Below are 19,528 nucleotides of genomic sequence, written 5' to 3'. Positions count from 1 at the left end.
CAGTAAATTAGGATTAAACTACACTTAGCCCTATGTTTTAGCCCAATGACTGCCTTCAATAGGGAAAAAAAAATCAGGTTCATTATCGTTGTACTCCAGAATTAAATTCTGACACAGAGGAAGCAACAAATTCCAAGACACCCTCCATTAACCCTAATCGCCCGCCCATCTTTCATTTATCCTCACCTTCCTCCTCTCCTTGTCAATCCTGCATCCCTCGGGAGGTGGCCGCTTGGCTCAAGCCCCTCCCCTCCCGAGGAGTCGTCACGTGCGAGCAGCCGTGCGCAAACACCGTCCAGCTGGTGAGTGACGGGCAGAGGAAGCCAATCCACGCCATCCTCCTGGTCCTCTGGGCCTATACGCGAACGCGGGGTGGGATTTCCGCAGCTGTCGGCTGGCTTGCTGACGGACCGAGGGAGGGCTCGATTATGGCTTCTGGCTGAGCTGCCCTGCGGTCCCTTCGTCTGGTCTGGGAGTCTCTCTCTCTCTCTCCCTTTTCGGTAAGGGTTTTTTTTTTTCCCTTCCCGCCTCAGGGCTTTTGGGGTCGTGGGCGCGCCTAGGCTTCTTTCCGGAGCTGACCTCTGATTGAGCGTACGGGTTATTCTTCTTCGAGCCGGTCGTTGGGAGAGGCGGGCGTGATTTTGTTGCCTCTTCTTTCCCCCCCCCCACCCCCGCCTGTCTCCCGTTGATCCCTCTATTCCAGAGGTCTTCAAACTTGGCAGCTTTAAGACTTGGGGACTTCAACTCCCAGAATTAAGTCCCCAAGTCTTAAAGCTGCCAAGTTTGAAGACCTCTGCTCTATTCCCTTATTGGTGTTTGCAAGCGCAGGAGCTTCTGTTGCACAGTTCGGGTTGTGCATGATTAAAAAGAGCGTGTGTGTTTGTGTGTGGGGGGCAGGGCTGTTTTCCCCAACTCTTACACACACTCACTCCCTTCCCAATAAAGTAACTTTCGTTTTTACTTTGGGGGCTTGTTTTTTTTCCTTCCTTCCTTCCTTCCTTCCTTCCTTCCTTCCTTCCTTCCTTCCTTCCTTCCTTCCTTCCTTCCTTCCTTCCTTCCTTTCCCTTCCGTCTTGGTTTTGCGGTTTTTAGGCGGCTGGGTCGTGTGGGACCCCGGTATAGCCCGCGTGGAAACGGTTCCCACGAAGCTTTGTCGCAACATCGTTTCCGCAGCGCCTTGGATTCTCCCATCCATCCAAGGCGCTTGAACCTTGAAAATCGCCCCGTTTTGCTGGAAGTTCCATCAGGCGCGAGTGGGGTTCACGCCTATTTTAGTAGTGTGATTCTGGCGTCTTTGTGATGCAGTGGATGCTTGTGATGACATGACTTTTTTTTTTTTTTTAGGGCCCTGTATTGGGTTTAGCGAGCGCGGGGGGGGGGAGTGTTTAATGCACGCTCTTCAATGAAAAGGGATAGAAAATCATTTACTGCCTCTTGGTTAGTTGTGGCAGCCGATATTGGGTTGCCTCGAACTCTTCTCCAAACTTTTGGTCACGTTGAATCGAGAAATAATAATAATAATAATAATAATAATAATAATAATAATAATAATAATAATAATAATAATAATAAGAGGAGGAGAAAAAGAAATCGTGTGGAAAAAGAAATCGTGTGGAAAAAGAAATCGTGTGTTGTCCCGATTGTAATTGGAGCCCTCGGAGCAATACCCAAAGGGCTACCCCGCTATTTAGAAATTCTAAATTTGCCGGACTTGAACATTTTGACTCTACAAAAAACCACCTTACTCGGAACAGCTTACATCCTCCGACGATACCTTAACAGTTCCTAGGTCCTTGGTTAGGACTCGAGCTGCTGAGCTATTAACCAGCCTCAAAGGCTGTGAATCTCACTAAAGATTAACCAATAAATAATAATAATAATAATAATAATAATAATAATAATAATAATAATAATAATAATAATAATAATAATAATAAATTCAGTACAGCTTGGATACCGTCATGCAGCTGTTTAGTTATTTGCCTTTAAAGTTTTGTGTAGGTTTACATATAGGGAGTGGCTCTGGAAGACGCAATCGCTAATCTGCTTGTTTATTCCAAACAAGGGAGTGAGTAGTTCCAGAACTACCTTATAAACTGCTGTACAAAAGTTGGAAGTTTAATATCTTGGGAAAATCTCAGATTAGTTCTACCCCTGGAGCAAGCTATAATGCAGTTTTCCCCCAACTTGGCGCCTCCAGATTGCTGAGCTCCAAAGGCTAAAGACTTTTTGGACCAAGGGATGGAAGGGTTGGCAGATATACTGCCAAATCTTCAGGCATACTCCTGATGTGATTGCGTTTGAAAGTCATTTTCTGTCTTCTGTCTCTCTATATGTCATAGTTTGGACCCATAGACTATTAATAAATAGTCTGGGATCAAAAAGTGAGCGGTTGCCTTCTCTCGTGCTTTCTTAAAATTTCTTTAAATTGCTTCTAAATTGTAGTATGTTGCTTATAAATAAAAGTTATCCCAGTATAGTTATGAAATTTTGTTTAGCCATTTATACATTCATCTAATCTTTAATAGAAAAAAATGTGTAATACTTAAAAGGAGCCCAGGCATTACCAAATTTCTAAGCTTGGCCCTGATAGAAAGGCAGATAAGCAGAAAAGAAAGAAGGGTTTTTCTTATTAAGTGCTGTTGTTTTAAATATAACACTTAATAAGAAAACTGTTCTTTCTTTCTGCCTTTCTATCAGGCTAAGCTTAGAAATTTGGTAATGCCTGGGCTCCTTTTAAGTATTACACATTTTTCTATTAAGGATTAGATGAATCGATAAATGGCTAAACAAAATTTCATAACTATATAGGGATAATATTTATTCAGTTTTTATCACCACTAAAATGGGGTGGATTTTACCACTGTATAGTGCTGGAAATGTTGAATTTGAATGCTGTGATTATATAATAAATCAAAATAATATGGTACTTTTTGTGCATAACAACTTCCACTGGAGTTTGAGAGAAGTTTATATTCCTTTAAGAAATGCTTCAAAATTCCACTCTCTTTGCATACAATCATTGTGATAAAAATGTGATATATTATCAGTGTAGATATGTTAAAACAATAATTTGTTTGTGTTGGTGACAATTGAGGTTTTGAACACTCTTGTCACTCCTTGCCCTGCCTAATAAGATGCTGTTAACTCCACAGCTCATTAATTAGATCCATTAGCCTTATATTTGTGTGTATATATGTATATGACAATACTAGCAATTTAATCGTCATAAAATGTGGGAACCTAAGTTATCTGATCCTAACTACATAGAAGGTAACAGTCTACATTACAAATGTTCTCCTGTACGTATATGTACAGGATACATTTGTGTGACATAGAAGCTAGGAATATAATTCACTTGTACAGTTTGATTTAGAATAGGATTTAATATTCTTTATGAAGTAGTTTAATATTTACTGTGCAATACATGCATATCAAAAACCAGAGTGTTGGCTCATGGGAGAACAATAGAATGCAGTACAAAAAAGGAAATAATAATTGGGATCTATTATATACCTGAAATGGGCCATCCCAGTAGATCCCATGTCCTTGCAGAGATTCTGGATTTATATTTTACTTATTTATTTGATTTCTTAGAGTATCACATATCAATAAGTGACTCTGGATGACATACATCATAAAATATAAAAAACAATTATAAACTATATTTATATTTTACACACACACACACACACACACAAGTAAAACTGTTACTATGAATATTAATAGAGCCAGGAAGTGGGTCCTTGTGGATCCTAAGCCTGCCATACAACCAAGATTAGGAACTGATCTATTCAGTTGGAAGTCTTCTAGTCCAACCTCCTGCTCAAGCAGGAGACCCTATACAATTTGAGATAAGTGGTTGTCCAGTCTCATCTTAAAACCTCAAGTGATGAAGCACCCACAACTTCTGAAAGCAAGCCATTCCACTGGTTAATTGTTCTCACTGTTAGGAAGCTTCTCCTTAATTCCAGGTTGTTTCTCTCCTTGATTAGTTTCCATCCATTGTTTCTTGTCTTGCCTTCTAATGCTTTGGAAAATAAGTTGACCCCCTTTTCTTTGTGGCAGCCCCTCAAATAGTGAAATACTGCTATCATGTCACCCCAGCCCTTCTTTTCTCTAGACTAGTAATACCCAGTTCCTGCAACCGTTCTTCATATGTTTAAGACTCCAGACCTTTAATCATTCTAGTTGCTCATTTCTGCACTTTTTCGAAACATTTTCTCAACATCTATTTTTGTAATGTGACCAAAACTGGATGCAGTATTCCAGGTGTGGTCTTACTAAGGTTTTATAAAGTGGTACTAATACTTCACGTGATTTTCATTCTGTCCCTCTATTTATACAAACAAGGATTGTATTAGCTTTTTTGGCTGTTGCTGCACACTGCAGACTCATATTTAAGTGATTGTCCACTAGCACTCCAAGGTCCCTCTTATAGTTACTGTTTTTGAGCCAGGTTTCGCCTAATCTGTACTTATATCTTTGATTTTTCTTGCCTAAGTAAAGACAATCTGAAGACAAATATCAGTAGCTTTTATATTCAAATTATATTTCATCTACTCTAGACTAAAAAGGGGTTTTAGCACATGCTCTCTTTTGTGATTTGGGGCTGAAATTATCTGAGACAAGCCCATAGTTGTTATGCAGGCTGTGCAATCTCTAGTTGACTCAGTTCCCTGTCCCAATGCATGGAAGTTCTAGACTCCCAAAACCATATTTCAATTTTTCCAATATCAGCAGCAAGATGACTCAAAGATCCAGGGCTGTTGAGCAGCAGGGCAGTTATACTAGGAATAGCTGCTATCTCAGCTTCTCCCATTTTCAGGACACAGGTAATCCTCAGTTAACAATAATAATTGGGATTGGATTTCTGTCACTAAGCAATGCGGTCATGTAAAGATTGACATAATATGGCCACATTACTTAGCAATAGTAATCTTGGTACTTCCCATTCCTGTTGTTAAGTGAGGATCATGAGTCATTACACAAGTCCCAGATAGCTCACAAGCAGGCTGGCCATCAGGTTATGCAGAGAGAATGTAGCAGGTCCAGGAGTGGCTGCTGCCATGCAGGGCAGAATTCAAGTGTGGTAGAATGTGCACCTGGAGAAACAGTGGTGAGGAGTTTGGAAAATATGAGCTTTCCCGGAGACAGGCCCAGATTAAGAGACTATGTCACTATGAAGTCCCAAGATGGATTAGGGGGGAGGATAAGAACAGGTTCAGGTAGCCGCACCCTATCATCTCTCAGGATATAGGTTACAGCTTTAGTTTGGCAAGATTCTGCCCATTAGGTGCAAGCAAATAAAGAATGTGCCAACAGCTCCATAGCAGCTAGCAGCATCCTTACTCGAGCATCACCAGACAGATGCACAGGTCAATAAGCTGCTGTAGTGCAAAGTTGTGCAACAAGTTGTCCAGCAGTAGCAGCTGAACCAGTGCTAGTGCACTCTATGGAAGCTTACCAGAGAAATACAGAGGAGTTGTAGACCAACTGAGAATCTTTCTGGCTCCGAATGAAATGTTCAACAATAGCAGAGCAATGGAGTTCCCAACAGATCACATTGGTGTGACCTTTTTATTGAATTTGATGAAAGGGGTGGGCTGTGAAATGGGCCATTCCAAGGATAGAAGGCAATGACTTGATACTGGACAACTACCAGAACTTCATCAGGAGATTTAGACACAATTTCAACGATCCAATTTGGAAAATCACAGTCAGTTGGGAAATTTGGAAACTCAAACAGAGAAACAAGTAAGTTTGTTCATCTCGGATTTTAAATTGTTGGCCTGGGGTGTTGGATGGAATGAAATGGTACTTATCCAATTTAGAGTGGGGTTGAATGATGACACTCGAGTTGAATTGGTATGGCAAAGGTCTCTTGCCTCATTAGATGGTCCAGCATTGTTTGATTAATTGACACTCTCTTGGAAAAATTGAAGTAGAGCAAGCACACCAGAGCAAGAGGTGCCTGCAGGTCACAGGTTTCTAACAGTCGCATCTCCAGAGACAGATTGGGAAGCCAATACAAATTGGAGCTGTCAATAAGTTAGTCTTGAAGGAGGAGATAGGGAAAGGCAAAGAGATCTGTGCTTCTCTTTTTACTGTGGAGTATCAGGGCATATGGCCAGGACCTACATAGTGAGAAAACCAGCAGCGGGAACTAGAGTATCTGAACAACCTGCCAGCAAGTACCTACTCTCATCCACAGGTGCTCACCAGGGGAACTCCACTAACCTCCATCATGAGAGCTCACAGGAGGGAACCAGCCAGCAAATAAAGAGAGCTCAAGACAAAGGGGGTAAGAATGTTTTCTTACTCTTGTCACTATAGCCTTAGAATTGGGATATAAGGTAGAAATAAAAGCTTTCATCTCATCACAAACTTTATAGATGAAGAAGTGGTGCAAAAATTGCAGTAAAACTACCAAGACTTGTAGAAGAAGAGACTGTAGATGACCAGACTGCTCTAGTGCATCCCAACTGTAGTGCAGCTGGCAATTTACATGGGATTCTTGCCCTTTTACATAACAGCTTCCTTGCAAGTGCCTGTGGTGCAGCTCCATAAACCATAAGTGGATTGGATGACTCGAGCAATCTCTTTTCCCTCTCTATTGAGCAACTACTTCCATGCTCTCCTTGGTGTTTATAGTGAGCATCCAGCCAGAATAAGTGGAATACCTACTAAACATGCTGATTTTGCGGATGACTTTGGAGAGCAGGAGGAGGCCCCTACACTTCCACCTCATAGGGGCTGTGATTGCACAATTGAGCTGAAACCTGGAGCAAAAATCCCAAGCAAAAGACATTATCCCATGTATACCAAACAGCTTAGTGTTTTAAAGGAATACCTTGAAGGTCTGCTAAATCTCTTTTTAAGATTTCCCCCTAAATCCCCAGCCTCTGCCCCAGTCTTTTTCATTGCAAAGAAACATAAAAGTGCACACCATTCATGATTACAAGGATCTTAGTAAGGACATGATCTGGGATCATTACCCACTTCCTGCAATATCAGACCTGTTAGACCAGCTGCAGAATGTCTGCATCTTTAGACATGTTTACAATCTCAATCAGGTAAAAGACGGACATGAGTATCTGACTGCCTTCAATATAAGTTATGGAAGTTTGAATATATTGCATTGTTATTTGGACTAGCAAATTATGGAGCACCATTTTTCAGATTAATGAATCATGTTTGGAGTGCTTCCTTTTTTAAAAAAGAAGTCAATATTTAAATGTCAAGAGAAAAGCTATGGTCTCCAGCTTGTCTTAATTTTCAACAAGCCCTCAGAACATCTGTAGTGTTTAGTTCTGTGAAGATCTGCCTAGATAAATGAAATATTAATAAGGAAAGGCTCAAGAGATTCTCGCCAACTTGCTTTTGGATAAGTGCATCTTTTGTGACTAATCAAGAAAGCTGTTGTAAGGGCACTTTGTAAGTGCACTCAAATTAACTTTTCAGAATTCTTGATATGCCTATGGGACAAAGATTATGGGATCTAGGCTGTAATTAGATAAACCTGTCAGGTTTCCCAATATGGGATAGGCAGTAAAAAAAAGATGTTACTTTATAGCTTAGATCAGCATCTTGGCTTGGCTTGGGAGAAAACACATACAAGATTAAGTGGTGGCTGGCAGATTCCTAGTTGTTAAAACTGATTTACAAGGATTGATAGTGAAGGTGGTATTTGGTTAGATCTGGTTAGGACTCTACTTTATTGTTATAGGGTATAATAACAGGTTTTTGAAAGACTCACAGAGTATTCCTCTGTCTCCCTTCTCACAAAACAGAATAAAACTGAGCTGACCTTGAGTTTGTTTCACGCCTCATCTCTCCCAGGATTGAGTTGATATTTACTGAGTAGTTCTTGGATTTCTTCTTCAGGGTTATTGCTGAACACTTACAAGTCACGCCCATAGAACCGGTAGTAAGAAATTTTAGATTTCACCATTGGCCAGGATACTTGGTGGACTGCCTGTCTCTCCCTGTTCTACCTGATTTGAAAAGATGGCCATGTGACAGATTCCTTCTGTGAAACAATGTTATGAGACCTAAGAGGTATGTCTTTTCAGTGCCTGCCTTATGGAACATTCCCACCACTGAGGTTCAGAAGGCCCCCAACCCTATTGGCCCTTCAGATGTCCTTAAAAAGGGTGTCATAATGATAGTGGAATCCAATGTATGTGTTTTGCTTTGTGATGATTGAAGAATTGGTTATTTTAGCGGTAGTCTTTTATTGTTATTGCTGTTTTTTAATGTGCTTGTTTTTATTACTTGTTAGCCGCTTAGAATTATTTAATTAAGATTGGTAGCGATGTGCATTTGTAAAATAAATGCATCTCGGCTAAGTTAGAATGCTTATTCCACACAAAGCCATATGTAACACATGATTGCTCTCTCACTGCCAGTGCAAAGATATACTTTTAGAATTTAAACATAGGTTTCTTCTTACCTTCATGAATTGACTGATCCTTGGCATAAATACTTGGTGGTCTGCACAGTTTCTGCATGCTTGCATAGCAACCATCTCTGGCTTGGAAACCTTTGGTTCCCACCTTGCCAACCTTAGCCTTTACAAAATCTGTGATAAAATTTTCCTTATAATTCAGGAATAGTAACATGCAGGTAGTCCTCGTTTAATGGCCACAACTGTTACCTGCAGTTCTGTCATTAAGCAAAGCAGTTGCTAACTGACACCATGACTGCACTTCTGATCTTGCTTCAACTTTTCTTTGCTTTACAGGCTTGCAAAGACCATAAATGTGAGGATTTGTCACAATATTACTTTTTTATCACCATCATAACTGTAAATAGTCGTTAAACCAGGGTTACATTTACTGCACTGTTATTTGTGATACCTAATGCAATCATACTTCATGACTGTAAAGATAAAGAGTTATGATACTATTAAGTAAAATAATAAAGTAGCTGTTTTTACCTTTAAATCTAAAATCACCCTGTGCTTCTTAAAATACCCCTTGTCAATAGCTTCTTAGACTGTGTGCTATTTATTTAACAACCGGATATTTAGCTTGCTTTTATAACTTGTGGCTATAATTGGATCACCTTAAAGCATTTTTTATACTTTAGTGATGACATGTTTCAATTAGATCAGAGTGTGAATGCTTTTACAACAACATCAATTAACAATGGTTGAGGCTGCAAGAAGAGCAAGAGCCAGAACCTTGTAACTCCTTCAACACCAAAGGGGTAAAAGAGGAAGTAAAGAGAAGAAGGAGAAGTCAATGCTTTTTTCATATCCTGATTCTCTTTTTTGTTCTTCTTTTCAGGAATTTCATTAAGATGCTGCTATCAATAGGAATGTTAATGATGTCTGCCACTCAGATTTATACTATTCTCACAGTTCAGCTGTTTGCTTTTTTAAACCTATTGCCAGTAGAAGCCGATATCTTAGCGGTAAGTTTTATAATTATTTTATAGCATAAAATATTCTTCAAAAATGGTACCCAATCCTTTAAACCTAGGTTAGTTGCTTGTTAGATACAGACTCAAGTATTTTACCAGATCCTATGGCTAAATTTTTCATAGCACATATCCTAACTTACATTTTCCACTGGTCTGCACTATCTAAACTATCTATAACATCCACTACCTCATGATTTCATCTTGCTTCCCATTAAGCAATAATCCTTTATATTGCTTGTTCTTTCCCTTGTCTTTCCCGCCTTCTTGCATTTCCTTTTATGAAACTCCTTGCCTTCATAAAAAAATAAAATCCTGTGCCCATCTTTTGAAGCTGATATGACTTCACTCATTTGCAGAATGGCTCTATCCCATTTAGCATTTAACCCTAATGCATTCAAAGGTCATTGTGGCCCTCGGTTCAATTTTGCTTTTCCAAAGCCTTGTTCCACAGATGCACAAACTTGTCAATGGCCAAATAGTTTTAGCCTGAGTTGAGGACCTCTTTGCTATTAGGACAAAGTAGAAACTCTGCTTGCTTACAGCAGGTGAATATATCCACAGAAAAGCACACACACACTTTTTTATTCAACTCATTCGCTATTTTTCATAAATTGCCTTCCATCTTCTCCCAACAGTCTTAAAAGCACTAAGTTAATTGTAACTTATGACCAACATATGATATATGAGTAATGAGTTGGGGAGCCACACAGGGATCAATCTGTGGGTCAAAGTGTGCACCCATATTTTATCAAGCAACCTCTGCAGAAGTCTTTTTCTCCAATACCTTTTATCTCAGAAGAATCTCTATTGCTCCTTTCTGTGGTTTGTTTTTTCAATGCCTGCTATGTAAGCCAAGTCTTAGTACAGAATATTTATATTTAATAAAATATTTTCAGTATGTCTCAACAAAAATTAGTACTTAGATTTCTCCATGTTTCATTTATTCTCCACTGATAAGTTTTCAGTGCTGTAAATGCACTGTAAGTAACAATTTTAACTTGCTCTAGTTTATGTTTAAGTTAGTTTCATATTGAAAAAGTCATATACAAAATTTAAGTAAGTTTTATATGATTGTTAATTCCCTTTTTTTGGTGCAGCAAACAGAATAGAAGCAAAAAACTTAATTTCTAAATGTTGAGTTTTTCCTCCCTTCCCTGGACTTTCTGACTCTGACTTTCCATAAAAGGAAACTAGTTTACAGTCTCTACAGTTATTCATGGATTTGGTTTAAATATCAGCCTTAATAGATAAAAGCAAAATGGATCTTATATTTGGGCTGCTTCAAAATTTCAAAATTAGAAGTGTCTTGATCTGTACTTTGTAACAATCCTCTTGCAAAGATTGTTGTTTAACTCAAGAGTATGTATTTGAATTCTATGCAATTATGAAATTATATTGTATATGGCTAATTTTGCAGTTTAATACATGATATATATTTTTGTGTTTCTTGTGTATTATAGTTTAATTTTGAAAATGCAACACAGACATTTGATGACTTACCAGCAAGATTTGGTTATAGGTTGCCTACTGAAGGTTTGAAGGTAAGAAGTAATAATTTGAAAAGATTATTAAATGGTAATTTACCTGATGGTAATTTACTGACTATACAAATTGTCACTTGCTGTTGAAAGAGAAATTTGGGAATTCTTGTTTAAACAAACATTAAGTTCTTGCCATTTGAAATGCTAATTGAGTGCTTTGAGGTAATGTAACCTAATCCATATATAACTGAGTGCCTCATCTTTTAATCTTAACTATTTTGTTAGATCTCTGTATTAATGAACATCTTCAGCATATTTGTGTTAAATTTTGATTCTCTGACTGGATTGTTGCGCAGATCATCATAGTAAAAGGGAAAATAATAAGCCTCTGTATATTTTACAGTTTTCTTTAATGTCCCATAATCTCCATCACCTTGCCTTCGTGAGCAAGCAATCTAACTGTTCCAGCTATAGGCGAGACCTTGATAACATGACGCCTGTTACAATCTTTTACATAACTACTTTTCAAATCAGAAACTAGGTTCTGAATGTAAGTCTATTGATTAGGAATTCTCAGCTCCTGTGCAGTGTCTTCAGAGCTGTACTGAGCATTGGGTCAGTATATATTCCGGTGATATTCCTATCAAATATCATATTCTCAACTAAGAACAAATAATGCATCTAATTTTCTGTTGCACTTTTTCTCTTGGTTTGAGTAGAACAGTTAATTATTATAAAGTCTGTACTAACTTACTTTGATAACAGTTGCAAAGGCAGTATTGCTTAGAATAAACAGCTTGAGAATTCTGTCGTCTAAATTGCCAATGTACAGCCAAATATGCTTGTTTTCAGAAGCATTTGGTTCTTTATAGGCCATAATATGCAGTAGCATTAGCATACCAATAGCATTTAGACTTATATACTGCTTCACAGAGCTTTACAGCCCTCTCTAAGTGGTTTACAGAGTCAGCATATTGCCCCCAACAATCTGGGTCCTCATTTTACCGACCTTGGAAGGATGGAAGGCTGAGTCAACCTTGACCTTATGAGATTTGAACTGCCAAATTGCGGGCAGCTAGCAGTCAGCAGAAGTTGCCTGCAGTACTGTATTTAACAACTGCACCATGCAGCTCAATAGCTATGCAAAGATCAAAAGGAATTGCAGAATGCTGTACCTATATTTTCTAGAGTGATGTATTCTGAGAATGCTTTAATTTCTTTTGGTAATTGACTGAGATCCTTGTCATTTGTTTTCAAAAGTAATTGCAAGAAAATTGGCAAATTAGCATCTCAAGGTAAATATAATGTTTTAGTTGTCAGGCTGTATTTCAGCTAATGCTGTAAAATGCATCAGAAAATTTGTTAGCTTGTACCAAAGAGTTCTTGAATTATTGTCTAAAGTAATATATAGGCCATCTCTTGGAACATGAGAAAATGTTCTCTTGGTTCATGGAGAGAAAATCTGTGTGGTCAGTAGGAATCGAAAACCACTTGATAGCACATAAACAATCAGTCAAGGGAACATTGCCTTGTATCAATGAAAGGACTTGTACATATCTCAGTGACATGAATTAAGGCGAACTTCAGACAGAAGTATCAGGATTCACCACATTGACATTCTAGGATCAGCAAAAACATCCTCAAATGATATTATATTATAGAAGAATGGAGTGCTGAAATTGGAGTCAAATAGCATCTGCACTAACAGGAAAAACAGTGTTTTGCCAAATTTTAGCAGTTTATAGCAAAATACACTAGAAATCAACAAGATAAATACATTTGTCACAGGATGGACAATACTGGAATCAAATTAAGTATGTAATATGCAAGCAAGGATGAAGGAACTCTTCATACACCAAAAATGAGGTGTGGGGCTGAATGTGGTTCAGATCATGAAATAATTCTTAGAAAACTAAAAAAAACAAAACTGATCAATAAGATAAATCTTATCAGTAGTCTACATGGTAATGAAGATAATATATTGAGACTTGATAAATAGAGTGCTTGAAGAACTATGTTTTGAAATTAATGACATCATTAAAGATGAAATAAACAAAAATACCTTAAATGGGAAAAAAACAAAAAGAAGATGAAATGTCTGTTTGCCAGTATAGTGAAAAGAGCTGGCAAAAGGTAGAAGGTGATAATGAAAATTTACCAAACCAAACACTAAGTTCCAGAGAGGAGCAAGAGGTAAGGAAGTATATTTAAATAAGCAGTGCAAAGAAATTGAGGATAATTGTTCTGGAAGTACAAGTTATTTAACAGGTTTACATAATTTGGTGCAAATTTCATGCAAAGAAGAAACACTGTAAAAGGCAAAGAAGACAATCTTGAAGAAAGAAGATATAAAGAATTGATGGTAGAAATATATGGAAAAATTGTATGAGAGCATCCCCATTGGTGAGATATTCTCCCTCCCTCCTCCTCACTCCCCCCCCCCCCGTTTGTATTTTGAACTAGAGTAAGGGATCTGGAAAATGAAGTGAAATGGACTAGGAAATATTGCTAACAATGAGTTGTGAGATTTGATGAAATATCAGTCAACTGTTTAAAGCTCATTTTATTTTCTTATTGATTAAATTTATATGCCATCCATCTTCTGGCTCAAGGTAACTTTAAAATGATCTGGTTGAAATGCTAACAGTTTGCTGATTGAAGACTGATACCGGGGGAAAATATTCCAATATTAAAAAGAACAGTGTTAAAGAATGCTCAAAGCACAAATTGCATTTATCTCGCATGGCAGTAAGAAAATGCTCAATTTTTTTCCTATCCAGGCTTTAGCATGCACAGAAAGAGCCACAAGATATTTAAGTTGGATTCAGAAGAGGCAGAAGCATCTGATATTATATTGCAAACATCTGATGGATAATGGAAAAGGCGAGAGTTTCAAGCATACATTATTATTATTTTTTGCTTTATTAATTATATAACTGCTTTTAACTCTACAAACCACAACAAAAAACCTTAAAAACACTGGATCACCTCATCTACCTGTTGAATAATTTATGTGATCATCAGGAAATAACTGTTAGAAGGAATATGGAGCAACTACATTGTTCAAGATTGGAAAAGAAGTAGGCCAAAATCGTATGCTGTGGTTTCTTAAAAAAATGATGTTTATGCAGAGTGCCTGAGTAGAAAAAACAGAAACTGGAATTAAGATTGCTGGGACAAACAGCAGCAACCTCAGATATGCTAATGATGCCATTTTGATGGATAAAAGGAAAGTGGAAGTAACTACAAGAAGTTACTCTTATTGAAAGTAAAAGAGTATAAAAGCCAGTCTGCTGGTCAATATTTCTTTTTTAAAAAAAGATTCTGTCAACAAGCAATGACAGCCCAATGTGAACAGACAATAAGGAAACTGAAGTAATAAGACTTCATTTTCCTAGGATCAAAGATTCACAGTGATATTCATAAAATAAAGTGACATCTGCTATGGCAAATCTAGACAAAATGCTAAAGTGCAAAGATATCACACCAACAGCAAAAATATGTTTTGTCAAGATGATGGTTTTTTTTAGATGAAACATGTACTTTAGAATAGAATAACAGAGTTGGAAGGGATCTTGGAGGTCTTCTAGTCCAACTGCCTGCCCAGGCAGGAAACCCTATACCACTTCAGACAAATGGTTATCCAACATCGTCTTAAAACTTTCCAGTGTTGGGGCATTCACAACTTCTGCAGGCAAGTTGTTCCACTTTTTAATTGTTCTAACTGTCAGGAAATTTCTCCTTAGTTCTAAATTACTTGTCTCCTTGATTAGTTTCCACCCATTGCTTCTTGTTCTACCCTCAGGTGCTTTGAAGAATAGTTTGACTCCTTCTTCTTTGTGGCAGCCCCTGAGATATTGGAACACTGCTATCATGTCTCCCCTAGTCCTTCTCTTCATCAAACTAGACATACCCAGTTCCTGCAACTGTTCTTCATATGTTTTAGCCTCCAGTCCCCTAATCATCTTTTTTGCTCTTCTCTGCACTCTTTTTAGAGTCTCAACATCTTTTTTACATCGTGGCGACCAAAACTGAATGCAATATTCTAAGTGTGGCCTTACCAAGGCATTATAAAGTGGTATTAACACTTCATGTCATCTTGATTCTATTCCTCTGTTTATGCAGCCCAGAACTGTGTTGGTTTTTTTGGCAGCTGCTGCACACTGCTGGCTCATATCTAAATGGTGTCCACTAGGACTTCAAGATCCCTCTCACAGTTACTACTATTGAGCAATTTTATTGTGCATTTTGTTTTTCTTCCCTAAATGTAGAATCTTGCTTTTTTCACTGTTGAATTTCATTTTGTTAGATAGCGCCCAATGTTCAAGTCTTGTCAAAGCTACTTTGAAAGCTTGTTTATCAGAAAGGTTGAACAATAAAAAGTGACGCCTTTGAATTGTAATATTGGGAAAATTGAGAATACTTTGGACTGTTAAGAACAAATATGTTTTGACCCAGTTCCCCAAATACGACAAACTCTGTGAAGTTAAATCAATGATTCCTTTAAGCAGCCCCAGCAAAAAGTTTCTCTCTCACCGCAGGCTAATAAGTCTGTCTGGCAGGGAGATGAATAGTTGTCTGCCACATCTATTAATCTCCGCCCCCTGCCTTTTATCCTCAGAGCTAGGCTGGGGCTTCACTAGCAGCGGTAGCTCTTCCTTCCCAAGGATCAGCCCACGGATTTCCACTGCTCTCCTCTCCTCTGCCTTCTGCGTATCCACGTGTCAGGCACTGGACCCAGTTTTTCCTGTTCCTCATTAGCCATCTCCAGACCTGGAGGCTGTTGACTCTCCATCTGAAGGCTGACGGATGGCCCAGGCTCTGCCTCTGTCTGTGTCTCTGCCAGCTCCATTCCCTCTTCCCCCTTGGAGCTCTCAGGTGCTGACCCTGACTCTCACGCCGCCTCATCTGATTCAGCAGCTGGAGGGGCTGGTGGCCAACAAGCCACAACTAAATATTTCAGTACTCTTTAAAACTACAGAGCTCACAGGAAGATGAAGGTAAAGGTTAAATATTTTGGACCTATACGATGAAGATAAGAGTAACTGGGGAAGACCCAATGCTTGTTGAATTAGAAACAATTAGTGAAAAGGCTGACAGAAAACAAGATGGAAAAATACTGTTATTGAGCTAGCAATAATTGAAAGGAGAATTTATTGATAGACAGTCCTGGTGAACTGATGTCCATTGTGTCACAGAAGCAACTAAATAATTAGCAATTACATATTAGGGGTATAATTAAATACATCTGAAAGGTAGGCAAATTTGAACTGTATTATCTGACGAGTTGAATCCTGTGTCTCAAGAATTAGGCAATAGAAAGTTAAAGTTCACTTAATGACTGTGGCAAAAAGGGTGGTAAAATTGGGAGAAACTCACTTAATGACTGCATCACTTAGTGATAGAAGTTCCGGTTCCAGTTGTAGTTGTAAGTTGAGGACTACCTGTAAAGGGACCATTCTATTTAAGCTTTGATTAGTACTGTATACCAGTACTGTATCCTCCTCTAGTGATTATACCCGATGGGGCCAAGGATCCTGAGAGGGTCTATGTTTTTCCCTTCTCAAGAGATATATTTAAAATGAAGATTTAAAAAAATTGTTATTCTGCTCCTGGTGAAAGTACCTAAAATGCATTAATGAAAATGCACTTAAAATACTATAAAACTGGCAGGCTGCAATAAAGCTTTTTAATATATGCTTAAAACTTAAACTTTTATACCTATCTGTGTATTTAAGTATATGCTTAAGTGGTTTGCTGGATCAATGCCCATGTGAAGTAGAGTTGGAAGCATAGCTCAATTACCCTTGAAAGTTGTCATTATAAGTTATATTGTACGTTGACATTTGATTAATTTTAATTTGTATTGGACTTTAGGATATTAGGATTCTGATTTCGTCCTTACCTGGCAAAGGATGCTGATAACAGTAATGTCATCTTTGCCCATTAAGAATTTTGACTGACTTAGATGAAACTTCCATCATTTTTCTTATCTCAAAGAGAAGAATTTAAAACAGGCAATCATAAGTAAACTGAACTAATTGCCATGTTTTGTATTAGAAGTTTTATAATTTAGATTTTAAAATGTTGATGTAGTTCTGTAAAACAGATAGGACAAGTTCTCTTCTATTGCGCTGCATGAAGGAATCTTTAGAAGAGCACCCCTTCTCAGCAACTGGTACTAGAGATTAAATAATATTAGTGCTTATTTGGAGAATCACACAGTTGTTAAGTGTTGCAAGGGCAGTTTCCTGGCCACAGCAGTTTGCATTATGAACATCATGTAATTGATAGCACAGTGAAGGCAGCTGTACAGTACAGGAATACTGGGTGTCCTCCTTCCAGCACAATATTTTTTCTTTCCCAACCAAGAGTACAGAGAGTGTACAACAGATTTGTCAGATGGCTTTTTCTGATTCTGCTGCTCTCTTTCCAAACTGGGTCATACTATAAGAAATTATCTCCCAAGAGCTGAAATTCCATAATAACATAAGCCAGAGCTACTGCCTTTTTTTAAAAAAAAAAACTAATGCCAGCTAACCACCTAAAACTATCCACTAGAGGGTATCATACCAACTTCTGTGAAATAAAACCAATTCAGATATTTTGAATGGGATGTTATGTTTATATTACCTTCTTAGACTGCATATATTTGGCTGATGTATTTTAGATGTCAGTATAACATGTTAATCGTATTACCGGTAATTATCAATATACTAATGACATTCAGGTATACATCACAGGCCAGGCCAGGCTAGAGATTATTTGAAGGTATAGAATTGTTTCTTAGAACTTGGAGGGAATAGATGGGGTAAAACAAACTCAGATTAAATCCTAGCAAGGTGGAAGTACTGTACTTTCAGGAACTGCTAGCTCTGATTCAATTACAGTGATAGCTGTGGGCCAAGCTCCCTTCCTTCCTCAAAAGTAAGTCAGTCCTCCTTGACTTGTGGCTTCTGCCTTTCCTGGATCATGAAATCCTGATGACAATCAACCATACTCTCATTGTATACTTCCAGTTCTGCAGTATACTATAAATGAGGATGCTATTGAAGGAAATTGAGAAACTGCAATTGATAGATACCACAGCAATCAAGCATTCACAGAGTCATACTTACTCTTTGGTTGCTGCACTGGTTATCTATAAAGTTCCAAGCTCAATCTAAACTGTTCTAAAGCAGCACTGGGTAATTGGAGGGACTGGTTAGTTCAGATTGATTTTTCCTGGTCTGTGACTTGTCACCAGCTGAGTTATTGTGCAAGTTTACTAGCCTGATTGTGGGAGGAGGCATGGTTGCAATCTTCCTCCAGGTTTTGGAATACCTTCCTTGCAAAGAAATGTCATTATCTTTCTGCAGTCATCAAAATTACTTTATTTGTAATGAATATGGGACTTGCACTGCTATTTTATAGTTCCTGTTAATTATATTACATTTTTATTTATACTGCACAACCCACCAGAACTGTAAAAAAAAAAATAAATCTGTTAATTTTCCCATGTTATGTCAAGATGCTAATTGTATCTTTTGAAATTGGTTTTCAGGGCTTCCTAATAAATTCAAAACCCGAGAATGCCTGTGAGCCTATAATTCCTCCACCTCTGAAGGATAACTCATCCCGTGAATTCATTGTATTAATCAGAAGACTTGACTGCAATTTTGATATAAAGGTAAGCAACTTTTCATGTCTTCAATTTAGACATTGTATTGGAGTTTCTGAAGCTTCAAAATTATGTTTAAATACGCTGCTTGAAAAGAGTCACACTGTTGAGTCCATACGCATAAATCAAATTTGGGCAAGTTGCCCCCCAAATTTCTTCTTGCTGAAAATTGTTGGAACTATGTCTCATTATTTTGAGACAGGTAACACCTTGAAAACTATAAGACAATGCAATTTAAAATACACAGAAACCCACTCTAAAAAAGACAGAAAATCGTTCTCTTTTTTTTCTATTTTTCTCTAGACATAATAGCATTCAGATTGCCAGAAAATGTTAAATTTCCCTAAAAAACTTTGCCATACTTTTAATTAACTGGTTTTGGGGCTATCCACCAATTTCTCTTATATATCAAGCATTGTGGGAGGAAACTCCTTTTCTGGAGATTTTCTTCTGCAATTACTTAATGTGCAATATTTGAATGTCTTTAATGCCGGGCTTGCAACTTTTTTTTCTTGTGGGTACCAGCAACCTGTACTGTAAACTTTTGTAAAGAAATAACATTCTTTATATTTTCAGAAGTGTAAGAGTTGGCACTAGGCTTTGTTCCAGAATGCAACTGCTTCATTCTTTTGGTCTTCTTGAGACAGAGTTTAAACTACAGTAAAATGCAGCTGCCTAGAAATAAGAGAATTTAGGGGCTTCACAACTTACACATTAAAATATAGAATTTAGATAGAATTTAAACAGCTGGTTCATGCTGAACATGCACATGGCTTTCTGAGATTAGTGAACAGAGGTGGTGAAGGCGATATATTCTTAAAATTAATACATTTGCCAGTCCTAGGCTTATTTTCCCCTCTCCAACTTTACTTTCCCGTTTCAAGTAAAAATAATCCAGGATCTGAAATTATGTTTAATTCCAATTTTTCTAATCACTTCCAAGTATATCACAATTCCTA

At 37.8% G+C, this 19,528-nt stretch overlaps 1 protein-coding gene across 3 annotated transcripts in view; it reads left to right on the top strand.

Moving 5' to 3' along the window:
* Nucleotides 1-412: 412 nt before the first annotated feature.
* Nucleotides 413-19,528, top strand: part of RNF13 (ring finger protein 13) — a 46,497-nt gene continuing 27,381 nt past the window's right edge. The window contains exons 1-4 of one of the 3 annotated variants that reach the window (XM_070946202.1): nt 413-500; nt 9,293-9,419; nt 10,889-10,969; nt 18,453-18,578. In XM_070946202.1, coding sequence (XP_070802303.1) covers nt 9,306-9,419; nt 10,889-10,969; nt 18,453-18,578 — 321 coding nt within the window. In that variant the 5' untranslated portion in view covers nt 413-500; nt 9,293-9,305. Of the gene's footprint in view, nt 501-8,010; nt 8,061-9,292; nt 9,420-10,888; nt 10,970-15,721; nt 15,910-18,452; nt 18,579-19,528 lie in introns of those variants that run through there. The other 2 variants (XM_070946201.1, XM_070946203.1) reach the window with 2 other exon arrangements.

The sequence above is a fragment of the Pituophis catenifer genome, unplaced genomic scaffold (genome assembly GCF_029215685.1).
Source record: "Pituophis catenifer annectens isolate HBS135680 unplaced genomic scaffold, rPitCat1.0.hap2 SCAF_6, whole genome shotgun sequence".
Taxonomy (NCBI): domain Eukaryota; kingdom Metazoa; phylum Chordata; class Lepidosauria; order Squamata; family Colubridae; genus Pituophis; species Pituophis catenifer.
The sequence above is the reverse complement of the archived record's forward strand: the minus strand, read 5'-3'. Positions and strand labels throughout refer to the sequence as shown.